Source organism: Lithobates pipiens, unplaced genomic scaffold, assembly GCF_037356315.1.
Source record: "Lithobates pipiens isolate NorthernLeopardFrog02 unplaced genomic scaffold, aLitPip1_a1.2 Scaffold_1, whole genome shotgun sequence".
NCBI lineage: Eukaryota > Metazoa > Chordata > Amphibia > Anura > Ranidae > Lithobates > Lithobates pipiens.
The window spans coordinates 235166495-235190225 of NW_027507685.1; the positions used below are offsets into that span (position 1 = coordinate 235166495).

Here is a 23731-nt window from a genome sequence, read left to right on the forward strand (position 1 = left end):
GTTTGCAAAATCTCATAACAAAACTATAATTTTTTTTTTGGTCTTTTTTTTTTCTTTAGCAAAAAATAAACAGCCCAGTTGTGATTAAATAACAACAATAGAAAGCTTTATTTGTGTAAAAAAAAAAAAGCTAAAAATGTCATATGGGTACAGTGTAACATGATCACGCAATTGTCATTCAAAGCGTGACAGCGCTGAAAGCTGGAAATTGGCCTGGGCCGGAAAGGGGTATAATTGCCCAGTAAGCAAGTGGTTAAAGGCACAGGGATGCACGTGACTTTTGTGTACAATTGGTTGAATTGTGTGCAGAGATGCACTGGATGCCTTTGCTGCCATTGTGCCCATGACAAGGGGACCTATGAATATACTGCAGTCCTAGATTAAGATGGATCAATAGGGAGCCCAACACTCCTTTAAAGGCACAGGGATGCACGTGGCATCTTGATCCATCTTAATCTAGGACTGCAGTATATTCATAGGTCCCTTTGTCTTTGACACGATGGCTTACGCATTTATTTGCAAATGTGTGCAAACAAAACCCTCTGTTTTTAACGTAAACTGTTAGACAACATCAGTTTGGTTGGTTTGCAGGTTGGTTGGTAAGTGTGCTGGGAAATCTTTTGTTTGTTTGCAATGTGCATTACCCTTCCATGTGCACCTTGCTGCAAAGACCAGTTACAGGTTGGGGTGGTTGCCACTTTTTTGTACAGGTGTATGCTGGCCATATACATAAAGATAAACAATTGAACAGACATGAATGTCTGCCTGTAAAATGGTTGTTTGCCTCACAAAAAAAAAAATAAAAAAAAAATAAAGGATCGATTCTAACCAAATTATTTGAGACCAAATACTCGAATGATGAAAGGGATCATTTATTGATCAAATTGTCCATTTGGTACAACAGAGTAAAAAAATAAAAAATAAATAAAAAAACAGTTCTTGAGTCAAATTGGTCGGTGGGCACAGCAGGTACAGCAGGTATGTAACCCCGGAACGCAATACAGAGATGGTGGGAACCCCCCACAATGGGTATGGCAGGTTTTCAGACAAGAGAACTGGTTGGGAACCTCTAATAATGGGCACATCAGTTGTGCAGACCTGGGGACCCAGCACAGGGATGGTAGTGATCCCTCATAATGGGTACAGCAGTTGTGCAGACCCGAGAACTCAGCACAGGGATGGTGAAACCCCCTCATAATGGGGACAGCTGGTATGCAGACCTGGGAATCCAGCATGGGTATGGTGGGCAACCCTCATAATGGGCACAGCAAATATTCAGACCTGGGAACCCAGCACAGGAATAGTGGGAACTCCTCATAATGGGCACAGCAAATATTCAGACCTGGGAACCCAGCACAGGAATGGTGGGAACTCCTCATAATGGGCACAGCAGGTGTACAAACCCAAGAACTCAGCACAGGGATGGTGGAAACCCCTCATAATGGGTGCAGTAGGTTACAGACCCAAGAATCCAGCACAGGGATGGTGGGAACCCCTCAATGGGCACAGCAGGTGTACAAACTCAAGAACCCAGCACAGGGATGGTGGAAACCCTTCATAGAAACCCCTCATAATGGGTGCAGCAGGTGTACAGACCCGAGAACCCAGCACAGGGATGGTGGGAACCCCTCATAATGGATACAGCAGGTGTACAGACCCGAGAATCCAGCACAGGGATGGTGGGAACCTCTCATAATGGGCACAGCAGGTGTACAGACCTGGGAACCCATCATAATGGGCATAGGTATGCAGACCTGAGAACCCAGCACAGGGTTGATGGGAGTCCCTTAAAGGGCACCACAGGTGTGTAAAACTGGGAACCCAGTGCATAGATGGTGGGAACCCCTCATAATGGCACTGCAGGTGTATAGACCCGGGAACTCATGTAAACATATCAGAATTACGTATAAAGTGTTACAAGGTTCTAACAATACAGTATTGTGTGCAATGAAGTGAGGAACAAGTCCGTGGAAGTTATAATAAACGTCTAGCAATAATAAGAACATAGCTGTGACATGAGTACTGTATTTAATACAATGAGACAATGGCTGTACTGTCCTGCCAGGGTGGCATGTGCCAGACTATACCCCAGTGTAGGGCTGACTCATATCTTTTACCTAACAAGGCCTGTATGAGACGTACCAGGCTGTGCGTGACTGGCATTCCCTGCAGGTTTTATTAGGTAGGTTTCTCCCTAAATGAAGTCATAACTGCTGCACAGAGTATTTCAGGAGAGAAGTGTTCAGGGATAATGAGGGATACAAGCAAGAATCTGCAAGCTGAGATCAGAAGGAGCAAAGACCTCCAGCATCATAGAGTTCTTCTGGAGGGGCAGATGGCAGAAAGAGCAGAGCCATCCTGCAGTGAAGAATATTTCAGGAGAGGAGAGACAGAAGGACCAGAGTCCCTTCGCAGTGCAGTGCATTTTAGGAGAGGAGAGTTCCCAACTAAGCAGAGGCCTCCAGCAGCATGAAGTATTTTAGGAGAGGAGAGATAGCAGGAACAGAGTCCTCAAGCATTGCAGGGTATTTCAGGAGAAGAGTGTTATGCCGTGTACACACCACTGGACTTTCCGTCGGAATGAACTCTGACGGACTTTTCAATGGACTTTGACGGATTTCCGACGAAGTTCTGGTGAAACGGGCTTGCCTACACACGATCACATCAAAGTCCGATCGTTTAACGCGACGGGACTAGAAAAAGGAAGTTCAATAGCCAGTAGCCAATAGCTGCCCTTGCGCCGTTGTTGGTCCGTCGGACCTGCATACAGACGAGCTATTTTCTCGATAGGAACTGGTTCCGGCGGAAAGATTTGAAACATGTTCGATTTCTAAAATCCGTCAGATTTTGCGACAGAAAAAGATCAGATGCAGCCCACACACGATCGAATTGTCCGACGGATTAGTTCCGTCAGAACTTTGCTGTCGAAAAGTCCGGTCGTGTGTACAAGGCATTAGATAGAGAAAGGAGAAGGGGTTCCCCAGAAGCAGAAAGTATTTTAGAAGAGGAGTGTTGAAGAAAGGAGCAGAGTCCTCCAGCGTTCGAGAGTATTTCAGGAGAGGAGAGTTACCAACTAAGCAGAGTCCTCCAGCAGAATGGGGTATTTTAAGAGGGGAGTGCCGCATACACACGATCGGAATTCCGACCAGAAAAAGACCGATGAGAGCTTTTCATCGGAAAATGCGACCGTGTGTATGCTCCATCGGAATTTAGCTGTCTGAATTTCTGCCAGCCAAAAATTGATAGCATGTTCTCAACTTTCCAGACGGAAAAACTTTCTATCGGTAATTCCGATCGTGTGTATGCAATTCCGACACGCCAAAACTCACGCATGCTCAGATTCAACTACGAGACAGAAGCGATTGGCTACTGGCTATTGAACTTCCTTTTTCTAGTCACGTAATACATGTTGTACGTCACCACGTTATAAATGATTGGAATTTGATGTGACCGTGTGTAGGCAAGACAGCTTGACCCGAATTCCGCCGGGAAAACCATCAGAGCTTTTTCCGACAAGAATTCCGATCGTGTGTACGGGGCATTAGAAGTAGGAGCAGAGACCTCCAGCAGTGCAGGGCATTTCAGGAGAAGAGTGCAAGATAGAGAAAGGAGAAGAGAAACCCAGCAGCAGGAAGTAAGTATTTTAGGAGAGGAGTGTTGGAGGAAGGAACCGAGTCCTCCAGCAGTACAGAGTATTTTAGAAGAGGCGAAATAGAAGGAACAGAGTCCTCCAGAAATGCAGAGTATTTCAGGAGAAGAGTGTTGGATAAAGAAAGGATAGGGATGTGGTTGCGTAAAGTGAAAGAAATTAGTAAATTAGAAGATGTGGTCCTTTCTATGCGACATCAGCAAGAGAGATACTCTGAGATCTGGTCTCCTTGGAATACTTTTTTGAGCTTGGAAGAAGGAAGTACCCTTCTTGATGGTAATTTGAACAGTTAAGGTAGAGGTTTAATGGTCTTAAAGCGGTTCTTCACCCTAAAGGGGAAGTTCCGCTAATCTGATCCCCCCCCCCCCTCCGGTGCCACAATCGGCACCTTTCAGGGGGGAGGGGGGTGCAGTTACCTGGATAATCCAGGTATCTGCACCCACTTCCGGGCAGACCGCAGCAGACCCCCGCAGACGCTCCGCCCCCCCGTTGTGTTCTGGGAAAACACACAGTTCCCAGAGACACAGCGGGGGACCATAAGAGACACGCAGTGCGACTCGCGCATGCGCAGTAGGGAACCGGGCAGTGAAGCTGTAATGCTTCACTTCCCGATTCCCTGACAGAGGATGGCGGCGGGGGCAGCAGCGAGATGAGCGATCGCTCGTCATCTGCCACCGACATCGCTGGACCCTGGGACAGGTAAGTGTGATTTTATTAAAAGTCAGCAGCTGCAATATTAGTAGCTGCTGGCTTTTAATATTTTTTTTTTTTAGGTGCAGAACCGCTTTAATTCGCATATAAGGGAGATAGGTATATCAGAGGTGGTTCCCCATCGATCGACTGTTTTTGTTTTTTTTTACTTTTTCCTGTTTTGTTTTGGTCTTATTTTGTTTGGTTTAGTTTGGTTGATAAATAATGGTAAAAAATGAAAGGAAAAATCTGACTGGGCCAGGCTTGAGAATACAAGGGAGGCAGCATTGAGGATATTGGTTTGAATAGGAATTATTTTAGAAATAGATTGATGATGGATGATGCTGGATGATATAAAACTGTGTTTTAAGTATATATAAATCTGTCAAACGCAGTACTGTACTTGAGCTTGTATTCAGTTTGAAATGCATAAAAACAAATAAAGAAAGAAAGAAAAAAAGATAAAGAAAGGAGAGGGGTTCCCCAGCAGCAGAAAGTATTTTAGAAGAGGAGAGTTGGAGGAAGGAGCAGAGTCCTCCAGCAGCGCAGAGTATTTCAGGAGATGAGAGTTACCAACTGAGCAGCATCCTCCAGCAGCATGAAGTATTTTATAAGAAAAGTGTTAGAGGAAGGAGCAGAGGCCTCCAGCAGTATTTCAGAAGAAGACTGACCATACACCTATAGATTATCTGCAGATTTTCTATGGTTAGATGGAAAAAGTGGAACAGATTCCTCCATCTACGCTGAACTGTGTGGATGGAAGAATCTCACACTGGCCCAATCTTCCATATCTTGCTAGTCAGCCCCGCTGGCTCTCACAATACCTGAACATTCTGATTGGGTGCAGGCATGGTTTAGGTTGAGAGCCAGCAGGGCCGACTAGCAAGATACTGAAGCTTGGCCCAGTGGGAGATTCCTCCATACACACAGTTTAGCAGACATAGAAAATCTGTAGATAATCTATAGGTGTATGGCCAGCTTTAGGGACTGAGCAGAGTCCTCCAGCAGTGCAGAGTATTTCAGGAGATTAGAGTTACCAATTGAGCAGAGTCCTCCAGCAGCATGAAGTATTTTAAAAGAAACGTGTTAGAGGAAGGAGCAAAGTCCTCCAGCAGTATTTCAGGAGAAGAGTTAGGGACTGAGCAGAGTCCTCCAGCAGTATTTCAATAGAAGAGTTAGGGATTGAGCAGAGTCCTCCAGCAGTATTTCAGGAGAAGAGAGTTAGGGACTGAGCAGAGTCTTCCAGCAGCATGAAGTATTTTAGGAGAAACGTGTTAGAGGAAGGAGCAGAGTCCTCCAGCAGTATTTCAGGACAAGAGTTAGGGACTGAGCAGAGTCCTCTGGCAGTATTTCAGGAGAAGAGAGTTAGGGACTGAGCAGAGTCTTCCAGCAGCATGAAGTATTTTAGGAGAAACGTGTTAGAGGAAGGAGCAGAGTCCTCCAGCAGTATTTCAGGACAAGAGTTAGGGATTGAGCAGAGTCCTCTGGCAGTATTTCAGGAGAAGAGAGTTAGGGACTGAGCAGAGTCTTCCAGCAGCATGAAGTATTTTAGGAGAAACGTGTTAGAGGAAGGAGCAGAGTCCTCCAGCAGCATTTCAGGAGAAGAGTTAGGGACTGAGCAGAGTCCTCCAGCAGTATTTCAGGAGAAGAGTTAGGGACTGAGCAGAGTTCTCCAGCAGAAGAGTTATGCCGTGTACACACGACCGGACTTTGAGGGACTAGGTCCGACGGACTTTTGGCGGAGCTCTGACTGACTTTGCGAATGAACGGACTTGGGCACACACAATCACACCAAAGTCCGACGGATTCGAACGTGATGACGTACGACCGGACTAGAATAAGGAAGTTCATAGCCAGTAGCCAATAGCTGCCCTCGCGTCGGTTTTTGTCCATCGGACTAGCATACACACGAGCGGATTTCTCGGTAGGAACTGGGTCCGGCGGAGTTCCGGCGGAAAAATTTGAAACATGTTCCATTTCTAAAGTCTGTCGGATTTTTGCAAATCAAAAGTCCGCTGCAGCCCACACACGATCGAATGGTCCGCCGGAATCGTTCCGTCGGACCTTTGATGTCGAAAAGTCCGGTCGTGTGTACGCGGCATTAGGGACTGAGCAGAGTCCTCCAGCAGCACAGAGAATTTAGAAGGATACCAGTCAGACGGCAGCACACAGCAGTGACGTAGGGGTTTTGCATAGCGGTGAAGCACTATATTACTATTATATGGAAGTTCTGTACTTATGAAATGTATACATTCAGTTTGTGCAATACAGGAGTCTAAAGGGGAATAAGAACATGTGACCACTTTTTCGTAACTCAATGAATAGTGGTGGCGAGAGCATGAAACAAACTATTGCAGCCACAACTCCAGCCCATACTGTACAGCTGAACATGCACATACTGTACGTGAGCAGCGTCACTGACAAAAGAGCTGTAGTTCTCTTTGGATAGTTCAGGCACGCCTTCCGCACAGTGCAGGTGACACCCCTATTTTCCGTCTCAGCTTTACTCTACATTTTCCTGGTCACACCTCCTCTACTTGTCTTTTCAATTGACAATGAATCAACATTATGACACTGATGATTATAGTCCAGACTATGGTGGTAACCAGGGCTGCTGATAAGGCAGTACAACCAGCCCTCCTGTCCCGGGCCTGGGCCCCATCAGCTCAAAAAGGGGGCCCAGGCACCTTCTGAGCAGGATGACTGGCTGTACTGTCTTATTGCAGACAAGAGTCGCTTCTGCCTCCCCCCTGTAGTGCTGCGGGACTCTCCTCCTCTTTCTCCCTCTGGCTGCACTGCAGGGGGATTGGTTCCAGTACATGCACTGCTTCCATCTGCTGTCTGGATGCCCCTTTCTCTCGCAGTGCTGCTGGCAGGAGAGGAGAAGAGGGAAGCCGGAAAGCGCTGTGAAGGGAAGGCACACAGATGGATGTTTCAGTAAATATGGTAAATATGTAATTTTCTGACCCCTTCCTTTCCTGAATGAACACAGTGAGCGATCAGTACCAATCACTCCTGTGTCCATTCCTCACTGAAGCAGAGTAAACTGTATTTGCTATGCTTCCGTTTGTGTATGAGCAGGAAGCCTCAGAGTGCTTCCTATTCTTTCATCTGTGCAGCTGATGTTGCAGAGAAAGGACTATTAAATCTATGCCCTCAGTCACTTTTGGCTGGGGGGGGGGGGGGGGGGGTTGCCAGGGGCCCTGTGATTACTAACAGCAGCTCTGTTGGTAAACCAGGAACCTGCACCATACAATAGTGGAGCCATCTTCAAGTCTCTGCTGTCTGGTCAGTAAATCACAGGACTATATCTACAGAATCCAAAATTTGTTGAAAAACAGAATAGACTCATTTCACAGGGCTTCAAATTCAAAAGCAATAAGGCTCTCCGATTTAGCCATGTGATTTGCAGGATGGGAGGACAATTTGAGAACAATGTACTGTGCCTCTACCTCCAGACGCTGGCTTTCAGCTTATTTTTCACTTTTCTCTTCATTTTAAAAAAAGTAAAAAAAATATTAAAAATGTCAAAAAAAAAAAAAAAACTTAAAAAGTAAAAAATATTTAAAAAAATTCAGAAATACTTTTTAAAAAAATGTCAAAAATATAACAAATGTCTAAAATACTTTTTAAAATGGGGAGGATTTTTTTTTTTGACATTTGTAATATTTTTTTCTTTTTTTTCCCATTTTAAAAAGTATTTTTAATAATTTTTTTAATTTTTGCTTTTTTTTTCATTTTAAAAAGTATTTTTGACATTTTTAATATTATATTTGTTTTACATTTTAAAAAGTAAGAAGGAAAAAATAGCACTGTGTTAAATGTAAAAAAATATAATATTAAAAATGTCAAAAATACTTTTTAAAATGAAAAAAAAAATTATTAAAAATACTTTTTAAAATGGAAAAAAAATATTACAAATGTCTAAAAAAAATTCTCCCCATTTTAAAAAGTATTTCTGAATTTTTTTGAAATATTTTTTACTCATTTTAAAAAGTATTTTGACATTTTTAATATTAGTTTTCACTTTTTTTTTTCTTCATTTTAAAAAAAAGTAAAAAAAAAATAAAATATTAAAAATGCCAAAAATATATACATTTTTTTCATTTTAAAAAGTATTTTGAGATTTTTAATATTTTTCACTTTTTTTCATTTTAAAAAAAGTAAAAAAATTATATTAAAAATGTCAAATATACTTTTTAAAATGAAAAAAAAAAAAAAGAAATTTAAAAGAATTTTAATTTTTGTAATTCGGGGGGCTCTGTCAAGTAGGTTGTACAAGGCTTGTGATTTCTAGTGGCAGCCCTGATTACAATGCACTGTGGTTTGAATGTGCCCTTACCATCATTTTTGCTGGATAACTCATTCTTTTGTTTGCAGTGCCATGGACAGGACCTCATCCAATCGTAGAGCACTGAACTGTATGTTAGGGCAAGGGTGCATTGATGTACAATTCACAATGAATGGCACCACGGCACACCTAATGTACCTGATGGACCTAATGTAAAGAACATTACAGCAACAGCCTACAAATAATGGTCTTTTTTTTTCTTAAAGTAAATAGACTTACCGTATCCTGGTTTGTCAGTTTGAGCGTTAGGAATTTTAATTGTATATTTATTAGCCGTTTGCTTGGAGTTATGGGTAAACTCTGAGATTCCCATAACCAGTCCCTGGCACAACGCAGATCAACGCAGACCGGCGACATTGGTAATTGTTATTATGTAAAGCAATGGTTATTATTAGCAGCACGGCTCGCCTTACCTGTTGTGCGCTCGAACTGCGTAAATACACGCTGTATATAACCCCTTCCTGCTCTTCCTCTCCCTCATACTGCAAGGCCTGCAACAACAAAAAAAAAAAACACACACATTGCGTCCTCCCAACAACACAATTTGCATTTACACAGCTGCTCAGGCAAACAAACAGAACAAACAAAAGTTGTAAAAGCAACGTATTCAAAGCACCACAAGGAATAATAAATACAGAGCCTTGAAAAAGTATTCACACCCCTTGACATTTTCCACATTTTGTCAGGTTACAACCAAAAATGTAAATGTATTTTATTGGGATTTTATGTGATCGACCAACACAAAGTGGCACATGATTGGGAAGTGGAAGGAAAATGATAAATGGTTTTCAATTTTTTTTTTTACAAATAAATATGTGAAAAGTGTGGCGTGCATTTGCTCTCCTTGCCCGGCCGGTCAGTTTAGGTGGACGGCCATGTCTTGGTAGGTTTGCAGTTGAGCCATACTCTTTCCATTTTTGGATGATGAATCGAACAGAGCTGCGCGAGATGTTCAAAGCTTGGGATATTTTTTTTTTTTTTTTTTTTTTTTTTAATAACCTAACCCTGCTTTATACTTCTTCACAACTTTATCCCTGACCTGTCTGGTGTGTTCCTTGGCCTTCATGATGCTGTTTGTTCACTAAGATTTTCGAACAAACCTCTGAGGGCTTCACAGAACAGCTGTATTTATACCGAGATTAAATTACACACAGGTGGACTCTATTTACTAATTAAGTGACTTCTGAAGGCAATTGGTTCCACTAGATTTTAGTTAGGGGTATCAGAGGAAAGGGGGGCTGAATACAAATGTACACCACACTTTTCACATGTTTATTTGTAAAAATAAATAAATAAAATGTTGAAAACCATTTATCATTTTCCTTCCACTTCCCAATTATGTGACACTTTGTGTTGGTCGATCACATAAAATCCCAATAAAATACATTTACGTTTTTAGTTGTAAGATGACAAAATATGGAAAATTACAAGGGGTATGAATACTTTTTCAAGGAACAGTGCTTTATGACTTTGACGTTAAATACCGCAGTTATGGCAGCGGCTAGCTGACAAAACCACAATATCTTTATTTTGTGGGCGATTCGGCATGGGATAAAAGTGAACCCAGCGGCAAATTCACTACGGGATTACTTTTAGAGGCGGCGTTATAGGTGCCCCTCCCACCGCTTCTCAGTCGTTTCCAAGCTTACCGGAGCCGCCAGTAAGCCCGAAACTGATCTGATGCTGCCGATGGCTAGGCAGGAAGTCGAGGGAGGGCAAGATAGCCCCCACTCGGCTCTATGCCCCCTTGGAGGACCGAGGACCTGTTATGCTTATTTCTATTAAAAGGGATGTTTACATTCCTTGTAATAGGAATAAAAGTTAGATAGTTACATAGTGAGTGAGGTCGAAAAAAGACATCAAGTCCATCCCATGTGTGTGATTATATGTCAGTAGTACATTGTATATCCCTGTATGTTGTGGTCGATCAGGTGCTTATCTAATAGTTTCTTGAAACCATTGCTGCTCCCCCCTCCCCCCGCTGAGACCACCACCAGTGGAAGGGAATTCCACATCCTTGCCGCTCTTACAGTAAAGAACCCTGTACGTAGTTTAAAGTAAAACCTCTTTTTTTAAGGTGATTAATAAAGGAACAATGTAAAAAAAAAAAAATAAATAAATAAAAATAATATGAAAGCTCCCCATCCCTCCGTGCTCACACGCAGAAGCGAACGCATACGGAAGTCGCATCCGCCTATGTAAACAGTGTTCAAACCACACATGTGAGGTATCGCTGCAATCGTTGGAGCGAGATCAATAATTCTAGCACTAGACCTCCTCTGTTACTCTAAACAGGTAACCTGTAAAAAATGATTAAAACGTCACCTATGCAGATTTCCAAGTACCGTAGTTTGTGTCGCCATTCCAGGAGCATGTGCAATTTTAAAGCATCCCATGTTAGGTATCTATTTACTCTGCCTAACATCATCTTTCACATTTTACAAAAACAATGGTCTAACTTTAGTAGTTTTTTTAGTTTTTTTATTCATTAAAGTGTATTTTTTTACCCAAAAAATTGCGTTTGAAAGACCGCTGTGCAAATACAGTGTGACATAAAATATTGCAAGCACCACCATTTTATTCTCTAGGGTCTCTGCTGAAAAAAAAAAAAAATGTTTGTGGGTTATAAGTAATTTTCTAGCAAAAAATAAAATAAAAAATTATATTTATATATATATATATATATATATATATATACACAGCGGAGTACGGCGCATAAGTACGATAAATACGGCGGATAGTCTGGCGGACTACGTTTGCCGGAAAAGTCCTGTGTGTATGTATATATATATATATATATATATATAAAAATGCAGATTTTTACATATTTTACAGATATGTCAGAATTGGCCTGAGGGTGGGGGGGTCGAGTAATTAACAGAATCCAAACTGTCGGGTACTAATCTGCAAACATATGTGGAAGCGACATGTCGTTACTCTGATCCATGAAAGTACCAGCATCTAAATTAAAAGCAAAGTCATTATTCTTAAAGAGACCACCACTTACGAGGAACCCGGAGACACCCTGGTCATTCGTAGACCTCTCATGGGAGCGTGCCCATTGTCCCACATAGAAGCAACCCTTGGCCACATAGAGCTCTCCATCCATGGGTTCCCCTTGGAACTGCAGTTGCCAAAACATCTGCAGAGTCACCAGCTAGAAAAGGCAACGCAGAGGTGTCAGGCGACTTACCTTGCTGGGTAGAAAGTACCACTTGGTTTTGGAGGTGACTTCCTGGTCCCCCCTTGACAGGCAGAAGTTCAAGGCAACATTCATAGAAGGGGCACCAGATAGAGATAAGGGTGGCAGGAGGGAGAAGCGGTGTGCGGGATACAGAGAGGACTGATACAGGAGCTGCAAGGTGTGCAATGGAGAAGGAAGCAGATAGGGAAGGGTTAAACCTTTAAGGCGGGGGAAAAAAAAGCAGGTAGATTAGCTGCTTATTTCTGGGCGTCTTCATTTCCGGAGACATACACATGTTCGCACGCATCGAGACATACGTTCTGTAGGAACAGCCGCACACCTTGTCAAACCGGTTCCTGCAATGAATACCTATCCACACATAATGTATGCATGGGGCCACGACCACTAAACTGTGCGCCCCGGCTGACCCCGGCAATGCCTCTGCGACGATGAAATATTTGCGGCACCCGTGTGTTTACACTTTTCAAGGTGTGGCCCCTGACAGATTCCTGGAAATGACAAGTCGGGAGTCCATTAAAAGTGGGAGTTGCCTGCAAAATAAATTAAAAATTTGGGCAGACGCTGTAAAAAAAAAAAAAAAAATGTAAATAAAATGGGGTAAGCAGCACTGGCTGTAAGGGAAATCAATAAAAGGAGTTTGGGGGGGAGGGGGGGGGTCATTTATTAGGGCTTATTTAGTATGGCAGCCCAAGGAGCAGAGAGGACGTGCTTAGTCATAGCGTGTGAGTAGATAAGAACAGCCAATCAAATGATTTAACCACTTCAGCCCCAGAAGGATTTACCCCCTTAATGACCAGGCCATTTTTTTGCGATACAGCACAGCGTCGCTTTAACTGCCAATTGCGTGGTCGTGCGACGTTGTACCCAAACAAAAATTTATGTCCTTTTTTTTCCCCGCAAATAGAACTTTTTAGTGGTATTTTATTACCTCTGTTTTTTTTGCCCCATGAACAAAACAAACAAAAAAAGCGACAATTTGAAAACAAAAAAAAAATATTTAAATTTAAATAAAAACGAATTTCTTCATCAGTTTAGGCCAACATGCATTCTACATATTTTTGGTAAATATATTGATTGGTTTGCACAAAAATTATAGCGTCTACAAAATAGGAGATATATTTTTGGCATTTTTATTATTGTAGTGGCGGCTCCTGAAGAGCACGCGCAATGCGTTTTTCAAAGTTAAACTTTGCCTGAACTTCAGTTTGGTTTGGGTACAAGTGTCTAAATTGGACCTCTGCATCAGTCTGACTGGACTGTGAGATGTTCAGCCGGGCCACAGGGGGCACTGTCTCATCTGGCAGGCATGGAAATATGGTCTGGTCAGGTGCTTAAGTTACTCGTTCTCTGAGCCAGGTCAGTGGGAGTGGCCCTCTTGCTGTGCCCCCTGGGAGAGGGTATTTAAGATGCGGATGTCACGTGGTTCAGGGTTTCGGTCCAGTATGATGTGCTGACTTCTTGGTCCTGGTCCTCCTGACCAGCCCCCGGGAAGGCTATGGCATGGGGTGCGGATCCACTCGACTTTGATGCCTTGGGGCTGGCTAGCCCAAGGCAAGGAAACTAAAGGAGGATTCTGAGGTGGTTGGATGCCGTCTCCGGTTCGGGAGAGACCCAGTGTACTTCAAGCATTCCAGGGGAGGACTCTTTAGAAGAACACCACGTACGGGTTGGTTTTCTTAAGAGCCTGGAAGGGCTGAAGTAACCAAGAGAATCCGGTCTTGTGGATATCGCCAAGCTGGCTGAAAGATCCAGGTATCCTACGAGTGTTTCAAGTTTCCCTACATGTTCTACAACAACGTCTGTGACAGAGACTTTGTTCCTGAGTAAGCACCTTGTTGGCTGCTAGGCCTTGTGAGAGAGGGACTGTCCAACCTGAGTGTTCATCCAGCTGTGAATGGCTATTCTCTGGATGCAGTCAAAGTAAGCAAGTTCTTTAATGTTTTTGATTTTGACACTAATGTCGTACACACGATAAAACAATCCGGTTGAAAAGTCCAGCGGACTCGAGTCCGCCGGACAATCCGCCCGTGTGTGGGCTCCGGCGCTAGCAGGAGATAGCGGAGGAGTCTGACGAGAAGACCCCCGGAGCTGTGCAATAAACTATTTTTAACTCTTGTGTGTTGTGTTTTATTTACATTTTTTTCACAGGTGAATGGGTAGGGGTACATCGTACACCATACTCATTCACATAGGGTGGCGGGCCGGGATCCGGGGGCCCCCTTATTAAAGCCTGGCCGTTGGTTGTCGGGGCTTATCGGAATCCATGATCAACATGGGGACAAGGTCCTTTGGGGTGGGGGGGCCGCGCGGCCCCCCTTCCCCAAAGCACCCCCCCCATGTTGAAGGCACGCGGCCTGGTACGTGTGCGGATAAGGGTCTGATATGGCCTGAGGGGGGGACCCCCACGCCGTTTTTTTGGCGTAGGGCTTCCCCTTTAAGTCCATACCAGGTGACGGGCCAGCGACGTGTCAATCTCGACCGCAACATTGACTTCCTTTGCTAGTCCCGGCTACCTGGAGCTGGGCTCAAAATGAACAGACTTTCCTCCGTGTGTGTGGACAAGTCCGTTCATTTCAAAAGCACGGCGGATAGTCTTGCGGACTACGTCCACCAGAAAAGTCCCATGTGTGGGCAGGTCCGCTCGTTCGGATAGTCCGGCGGACTTTATGGTGGTTTGTCCGCCAGACTAAGTCCGCCGGATAGTCTGATCGTGTGTACGCGGCATAAGAGTACCTGAATTCCTTCCCAACCCTCTGATCCCAAGTTGAAAGACTGTTCAATTGACTGAGTTTTGCAAATAAAATCCATTCAAGTGGATCTGTCGTCAGTCTCTAGCTACTGGGCTATTTACCACGGGACATCCCCTAGACGTGTCACAAGGAGAACAGAAGGTAGCGGTAAGCCCAAAAATAACCAGCAGCTCCTTCGGGGGTTAGTGCTACATGATGATTATTTTTCTTTTTACTGCATCATTGCGGCGGACAGATCAGACACTTTTGACACTTTTTTTTTGGGAGCACTGGTTGCCTGATGAACATTTCTGCAGCATAAACGTTGCTGCTGAAATAAGTGTCCACTATTTCCCTGTTTAAAGACCTATGGTGGCAGGTAAGTGGTTCATGAATTTTGTTTCAGGCTGGGGTCTAAGCTGCATTCGGGTCACAGCAGGGGTCCGGTGCGCCCCAGATCAACATTTCAGGTCCGATTTCAGCCTGAGTTTGGACCTGAAACGGACCAAAAGGCGCACATGGCTCTGATGCGGAGCAGCAGTGGAGATATGTGAACCGGCTCCATGGAGAGTCGGTTACAATCTCCTGCTATTGCGAATGGGATGCGGAGATCCCACATCCAATTCACACTAGTCTGAAGGTGCTGAAGGACCACGGAGTCTGCATAACCCACAGGACAAAGGCTTATGGAAATACCGGCCTGGGAGCAATGGGGAACTGGGGTGATCATCTTTCCAACACCCCCCCCCCAACATGCATTTCTGCAAGTTAGCACATGCCCTACCCCCAACACAAACGTAAATGGACCCTTAAAGTGTTTATAAAACCAAGATCAAAAATATAATATATTGCAGCTTACCAGCCCCTAACCCTTTTGAGCCAATTAAAATTCTAAAAGCAGACACCCTGGAGAATAAAACGGTGGTAGTGTCATTTTTCATGTCACACAATATTAGCACAACGGTTATTTAAACACTGCACATAATATTAATTAAAAAATAAATAAAAAATACACTGAAGTTAATTTTAGAGCAAAAATATATTACACACATTGTTGCTAAAAGATAAAAGAAGAGGCTGCGTTGATTAAATAGATACTCAACATATCGAGCCTTAGAATTGCACAGGCCCGTGACACAGCAACAAAGCTCAGTACCCTAAATTTCCATAGGTGGTGTTTCAAAAGTCCCTACAGGTCATTAGTTTAAAGCAGTGGTCTCCAAACTCCGGCCTGGGGGCCGGATGTGGCCCTTTCCTTGCCTTAAAGCGGTAGTAAACCCGCAAATTTGTATTTTTAACACCTGCAAAGGAAAAGGCATAATGAGCTAGTATGCACCGCATACTAGCTCATTATGAAATACTTACCTTAGAACGAGGCCCCGACATCTGCCACGATCCACGCCGAGGGAGCTGACATGCTCCTTCTGCGTTTCTTCCGGGTATCGCGGCTCCGGCGCTGTGAGTGGCCGGAGCCGCGATATCGTCACTCCCGCGCATGTGCGCGGGAGATTTCATTCCGGCCGGCCACTGCCGGATTTTCAGGCCAGGAATCCCCTTGTGCGCATGTGCCGCTGCAGTCAGCGGCGCATACCGAGGGGAATATCTCCTAAACCGTACAGGTTTAGGAGATATTTTGTTTTACCTAAAGGTAAGCCTTACTATAGGCTTTCCTGTAGGTAAAAGTTAAAAAAACTGAGTCTACAACCACTTTAATCAGGCCCTTGGGACATTGTTCCTTTCACTGATATGAGAAACTATTCCTTCCCCTGCCAATGATGGGGCACTATTCTTCCCGCGGACACCAATGATGGGGCACTATTCTTCTCACCGACACCAATGATGGGGCACTATTCTTCCCTCGGACACCAATGATGGGGCACTATTCTTCTCACCGACACCAATGATGGGGCACTATTCTTCTCACCGACACCAAGGATGGGGCACTATTCTTCCCGCAGACACCAATGATGGGGCACTATTCTTCTCACCGACACCAATGATGGGGCACTATTCTTCCCGCGGACACCAATGATGGGGCACTATTCTTCTCACCGACACCAATGATGGGGCACTATTCTTCTCACCGACACCAAGGATGGGGCACTATTCTTCTCACCGACACCAAGCATGGGGCACTATTCTTCCCGCAGACACCAATGATGGGGCACTATTCTTCTCACCGACACCAATGATGGGGCACCATTCTTCCCACTGACACCAATGATGGGGCACCATTCTTCCCACTGACACCAATGATGGGGCACCATTCTTCTCACCGACTCCAATGATGGGGCACTATTCTTCCCGCGGACACCAATGATGGGGCACTATTCTTCCCGCGGACACCAATGATGGGGCACTATTCTTCCCGCGGACACCAATGATGGGGCACTATTCTTCCCGCGGACACCAATGATGGGGCACTATTCTTCCCGCGGACACCAATGATGGGGCACTATTCTTCCCGCGGACACCAATGATGGGGCACTATTCTTCCCGCAGAAACCAATGATGGGGCACTATTCTTCTCACCCACACCAATGATGGGACACTATTCTTCTCACCTGACGCCAATGATGGGGCACTATTCTTCCCGCAGACACCAATGATGGGGCACTATTCTTCCCATTTACACCAATGCCTGACCCCCCCCTAAAGTCTCAAGAGCAGTAAACTGACCCTTTGTTTAGAAAGTTTGGAGACCCCTGGTTTAGCATTAACTGTGCATAACGGGCTTAGAATTATTGCTTTCACTCCATCCTGCAGAATGTAAGATCCGTAGCGCAATCAACAGTTTCATACATAGGTGCCCCTGACACATACACTATATTACCAAAAGTACACACACATGAACTTTAATGGCATCCCAGTCTTAGTCCGTAGGGTTCAATATTGAGTTGGCTCACCCTTTGCAGCTGTAACAGCTTCAACTCTTCTGGGAAGGCCGTCTACAAGGTTTAGGAGTGTATCTATGGGAATGTTTCACCATTCTTCCAGAAGCGCATTTATGAGGTCAGGCACTGATGTTGGATGAGAAGGCCTGGCTCGCAGTTCATTCTAATTCATCTCAAAGGTGTTCTATCGGGTTAGGTGTCAGGACTCAAAGTCGCTCAATCATGTCTTTATGGACCTTGCTTTGTGCACTGATGTGCAGTCATGTTGGAACAGGAAGGGGCCATCCCCAAACTGTCCCCACAAAGTTGGGAGCATGAAATTGTCCAAAATGTCTTGATTTGCTGACGGAGTGGGCTTCTCCTCCTTCTCCTTGCTTAAGGAGTTCTCTTCACTGGAACTAAGGGGCCAAGCCCAACCCCTGAAAAACAACCCCAGACCATAATCCCCCCTCCACCAAATGATTTGGACCAGTGCACAAAGCAAGGTCCATAAAGACATAGATGAGCGAGTTTGGGGTGGAGGACCGTGACTGGCCTGCACAGAGTCCTGACCCCAACACGATAGAACACCTTTGGGATGAATTAGACCCCTTTTACACTGAGGCGCTTTGCAGGCGCTATAGCATTAAAAATAGTGCCTGCCTTCTTGTTAAAAAAACAAGTGTGAAAGCCCTCGAGCGCTGCACTGGCAGGGCGCCAGGAAAAGTCCTGCCAGCAGTTTCTTTGGAGTGCATTGAAATCAATGGGGTAGGTAGCGCTGCTATACCACCAGCAAAACGCTGCTGCAGCGGCATTCTGAGGGCGGATTTAACCCCTAAAAAATAGCGCCGTTTTACCGCTGACGCTCGGGGCAGCACAGTATGAATGGGGTCTTAGAGCAGAGACTGCAAGCCAGGCCTTCTCATCCAACATCAGTGCCTGACCTCACAAATGTGCTTCTGGAAGAATGGTCAAACATTCCCATAGACACTCTCCTAAACCTTGTGGACGGCCTTCCCAGAAGAGTTGAAGCTGTTATAGCTGTAAAGGGAGGGTCAACTCAATACTGAACCCTACAGACTAAGACTGGCCATACACTATACGAAAAATCGGCCAAAATTCGGCCATTAGACTGTTCGTTCGTTTGTTCGCCCATTTAATGGGTACAAAATCAATAATCATGGGGACGGTTTTTGAGCTGAAAAAAAGGACAAGTTTGGAAATTTTCTGCCGAACAAACGATAAATTGAAAGGTTAATGTGTTTCCTGTCCGATCTGTCTGCACTAGGCATATGTAAAAAAAAAAAAAACGAACAGAAAATTTATTTATTTATGTCCACTGAACGATTTATCGGTCATTACATGATGGCAGCATCGTTTGCGGCTGAACATTCGTTTTTCGAAATTGGGTTCGCCCGATTTTTCGCATAGTGTATGGCCAGTATAAGACTGGGATGCCATTAAAGTTCATGTGCCTGTAAAGGCAGGTGTCCCAATACTTTTGGTAATATAGCGTGTGTTTACATTTGTATGTGGGGTGCATTAGCTTTAAATACTCTGGTTTTATTTTCTTCTATTTTCACTTGGTGATCCCGTCAGTAACTCCTCCTGCCCTACGGTGACAACACTTATATTGCATCTATGGAGTCACTAGGCACTGTCACTAGGGTTGCCACCTCATTCCTTTAAACCCGAACACGTATGATTTACACAGGTTCTGGGGCTAATTTAATGCAGATAAGGCACCGAGTGAGTTCAATTACCACCTTAACCACTTGACATCCGCAATATGGCCGAATGACGGCCACAGCGCAGATGTGAATTGCCGGGAGGCCGTCCTCTGTGCACGCTCCCTGTGTGGGCCCTACAGGGCGCGCTGTGATCACCAATCTGAATAAGGGGCCGATCACTGCCCCTTACCATGTGATCAGCTGTCAGCCAATGACAGCTGATCACATGATCAAAACAAAAGCTCGGTGATCGCTTTTTTTTTTCTCCTCACGCTGACAGCAGAAGAGAAAAAAAAAAAAAAAAAAAGCTGATCACCGGCTCGGCTTAAAGGGACATCAGTCCCGAAACTGAAGAGGCAATTATGCCTCATAATTGCCATATGAAAGTGCCACCCCTTAATGCCTACAAGTGCCACCTATCAATGCCCACCAGTGGTGCCAATCAATGCCACCTAGAAGTGCCCATCACTGCACATCAACGATGGACAAAAATTACCCGTTTAAAAAATTTTATAACAAAAAAATAAATAAAAAATGTATATATCTATATATATATATATATAATAAAAAAAAAAATAGATATATATATATATATATATATATATATATATATATATATATATATATATATATATATATATATAAATGAGACAGAATTAAAAAAAAAAAAATATATATATATATATATTTTTTTTTAATTCTGTCTCATTTATATATATATATATATATATATATATATATATATATATATATATATATATATTATATATTTTATTCTGTCTTTTTACTTTTTTTTTTTTTTTTTTTAAACAAAAAATAAATAAAAATTAGTAGAGGTGATCAAATACCACCAAAAAAAAGCTCTATTTAGGGGGGGGAATGATAAAAATGTCATTTGGGTACAGTGTTGTATGACCGCGCAATTGTCATTCAAAGTGCGTCAGCACTGAAAGCTGAAACTTGGTCTGGGCAGGAGGGGGGATTTAAGTGCCCAGTAAGCAAGTGGTTAATCATCCACAGAACCCGTGTAATTCATATGTGTTTGGGTTTAAAGGGATGAGGTGGCAGTCTGTCGCCCTAGGACAGAGCTACAGAACACCTCCCCTTTTCCTTATGTCCATAACAAGGAGGTGGTGTTCTGTATACCTTCATCTCCATAAGGAGGTGGTGTTCTGTAGTCCACAGAGGTGAACTGGGAAGAGCTGATAATACTGCAGAGTGCACACAAATGCAAGCGCTCACTGGATTCCTGGCAGGATCAACAGGTATTAGTGTGTGCTTATTGAGCAGATATAACGGGACGCTTCCAATAGTATATTGATCAGACCAGAAATAAGAGAAGCTCATTGTTAGAGGTTACATACCATTGTAAGAAGATCTGTCTGTGTATGGCCACCCTAACGCCTTCATTAGCTGATTGCAAAGCCTGTCGGTGAGGTGATAGACCTTCATTGGTGGGGATGGAGTCAGCTGTGTGTGTGAGTCATGCTCTGCAGAGCTCAGGAGAAATGCTCTGCAGCCCCAGGTAGGCCGAACAATAAAGATCTTGTAAAGAAGTTACAAGTGGTGGTGTATTTATAGCCATGGCACACGGAATCGTTTTTCAGAGGGGTGGCGCAGGAGGCTGCCAATGTCAACAAGCCTTAAACAAATGTCAGCCGGTTCATCGGGACTTCATATAATGTATGGCCAGCTTAAACTGCAGATAGCCAATCATTAGATGTGGCGGCTGCATTTGTTTTCTTTTTTAAAGCGGGAGTCCACCGGGACTCCGCGTTTTTTTTTTTTTTTTTTAAAAAGCCAGCAGCTACAAATACTGAAGCTGCTGACTTTTAAAATAGTGACACTTACCTGTCCAGCGCGCCCGCGATGTCGGCACCCGAAGCCGATCGCTAGGTCGTCTGTCGGGTCCTGCCGCCGCCATCTTGGGTATGGGAATCAGGAAATGGAGCCTTTCGGCTTCATTTCCCGGTTCCCTACTGCGCATGCGCGAATTGCGCTGCGCAATAAGGACGCTCCCCGCTGCCTCGGGGAGCTGTGTGTTTCCCAGCAGGCAGCGGGGCACTTGCGGGAAGGGGCGGGCACTTGCGGAAAGGGGCGTAAGTTACGCCCCTTTCCGCAGAGAGCTATCCCGGAAGTGGGTGCAGTTACCTGGATTATCCAGGTAACTGCACCCCCCTCCCCCCTGAAAGGTGCCGATTGTGGCACCGGAGGGGGGGAGGGTTCCGATGAGCGGAAGGTCCACTTTAGGGTGGACCTCCGCTTTAAGGCTCTTTTCCCTCCGTTTTCACCTGGAGTAGTGGCTAACACACCTCATGGTATTAGAGTGCCCCCACTCTGGATAAATGAGAACAGGAGGCACAGCAGCATTGTCAGTAAGGGGCACAGTAACGTTGAATGTACTAGCAGATTTAGATACACTGACAAACTGAAGCCCAACTCCAGCTCACACTTTATGATCCATTATAGGAACAGTTTCTTTCCTTTTGGGATAAATATTCTGCATGAATAAATAAAAGCTGTTAATGGTCAGCACTAGGGTACCGACACCGAGTATTTGCACAAGTATCGGAGCACGTGCAAATGCACTGATACCTGAAACCGATAATTTCAGGCTTCTTTAAGCTGTTAGTGGGTCTCCCCAGTGTTAAAGCGGAGAGCCACCCTAAAATAAAAAAATTTCATAAATTTTCTTAAAAAAAAAAAAAAAAATGAATTTTTTTTTTTTTACTTACCAGAAACCCCTGTTGCTAGGCAGTCTTCCTAATCTGCCTCTTCCTATTCCACTGCGCTGTTTCTTCAGTTCCTCCTCTTCAGTGAGCAGCCCAGTTGTCTTCTGGGACATGTGTGTGTCCCAGAAAACAACAGGGCCATTCACAAAGCGTCGCACGCATGCGCAGTAGGCAAGGGGCAGTGAAGCCGCAAGGCTCCACTGCCTGTTTCCCTTAGTTAGGATGGCGGTGCCGGCACCCGATCTGATGGACGGATCAACCTCGGGGGGGGGGGGGGGGGGGGGGGGGGGGTGGGAGCGACATTGTGGGCTTGCTGGACAGGTAAATGTCCTTATTAAAAGTCAGCAGCTACAGTGTTTGTAGCTGCTGACTTAAAAAAAAAAAAAAAAAAAACGGCCGGACCTCTTCTTTAAAGAAGTCCGGTAATTGGAGCTGTCAAAAAAAAAAAAAGCAGCTGCCAATGTTTATTAAAGTGGGGTTGCACACCAAAAAAATAAATCATTAAAATTCATAAATTGTTATTTTTTAACCCACCTCTAAATGGCTGTTGCTAGGGAGTCCCTCATAGTCTGCCTCCTTCAGTGCCTGGGCTGGTGATATCACTTCCCCTCGGCACAGAAAGGGCTCAGCTCTGCCCCCTCCCTCCTGTCAATCATCTGGGACAAGTTACAGGTCCCAGATGACTGTGCGGCCAATCACGGCGCGCGGTGCCACTCGTGCATGCACAGTGGGTGCCCCGGCTGTGAAGCCACAGCCGGGTGCCCACAGTTACAATGCCGGCACCGCCGAGTGGCGGGGGGGATGAGTGGAGCTTCATTCCCCCGCATCGGTGGACCCTGGGACAGGTAAGTGTCTGATTATTAAAAGTCAGCAGCTGCAGTATTTGTAGCTGCTGACTTAATTATTATTTTTTTTTTTTTATGGAAACTCCTCTTTAACAACATTGCTCAGCCCTGAAACACTAAAATAAAAAGAAACATTGTTTCTTTTTGTATCTTTCTGTTTCTTCATCTGCAGAACAAAGGGATGAACAAATGTTCCTCTGTTTAACTCCTTAATAACCCTTAATTTACGCTAATCAGCCTTAATTATCTCCCTATTCTCCTCCATTTAATTATTATTTTCCTGCTTTTTATCTTTTGTTCATGTCTATTTTATAAACGATAAACAATTAAAACTTTTTTTTTTTTTTTTTGCTTTGTTAGTGAATATTTTTACACACATATATTTACACATTTCACATTGAAAAAGTGCTAAATAAATAAAAAAAATCTATTAATTTCATTTGTAAATAACTTTTCAGTGCTTTGTACCATTGCTGGCAGCTGAAGTTAAAACAAAACAGTTGCGGTAGGTATCGGTAATTGGTATCGGCGAGTGCAAAAAATAAATAAATAAAAAGTATCAGTACTTGTACTCATTGTAAAAAAAAAAAAAAAAAAAAAAATGGTATCAGTGCTTCCCTAGTAAGCACCCCTGCCAGTGGTAAATGTTTTGTCCCATCCCTGTAAGTGATACATTCTGCTGGAGTAAATCAGGGTAAATCTGAAGACCAAAATCGGCAGAAAATCTGATGGTGTGTATGGGGCTTAAGGGTCCTTTCACACGGGCTCGTCTGTAATACGGATCCTACCTGCTCAACGGGGATCGATCCATTGATCCCCCACTGAGCAGATGGATGACAGGTCCGTCTCCGCTCACTGTGCAGAGACGGACCTGTCAGAGTCCCGCTGTTCTCTACAGGGAGATCGGATGAAAACGGACCACCTGCC

The 23731-nt window shown here is 44.3% G+C and overlaps 1 protein-coding gene across 6 annotated transcripts in view; it reads right to left on the reverse strand.

The window, feature by feature from the left end:
• Window positions 1–23731, reverse strand: part of RGL2 (ral guanine nucleotide dissociation stimulator like 2) — a 105736-nt gene that overhangs the window by 52179 nt on the left and 29826 nt on the right. For 4 of the 6 annotated variants that reach the window (XM_077484694.1, XM_077484692.1, XM_077484695.1 and 1 more), the window contains one exon: window positions 9104–9181. In XM_077484694.1, the coding sequence (XP_077340820.1) occupies window positions 9104–9181 (78 nt within the window). Of the gene's footprint in view, window positions 1–9103; window positions 9182–11883; window positions 12147–20591; window positions 20731–23731 lie in introns of those variants that run through there. The other 2 variants (XM_077484697.1, XM_077484698.1) reach the window with 2 other exon arrangements.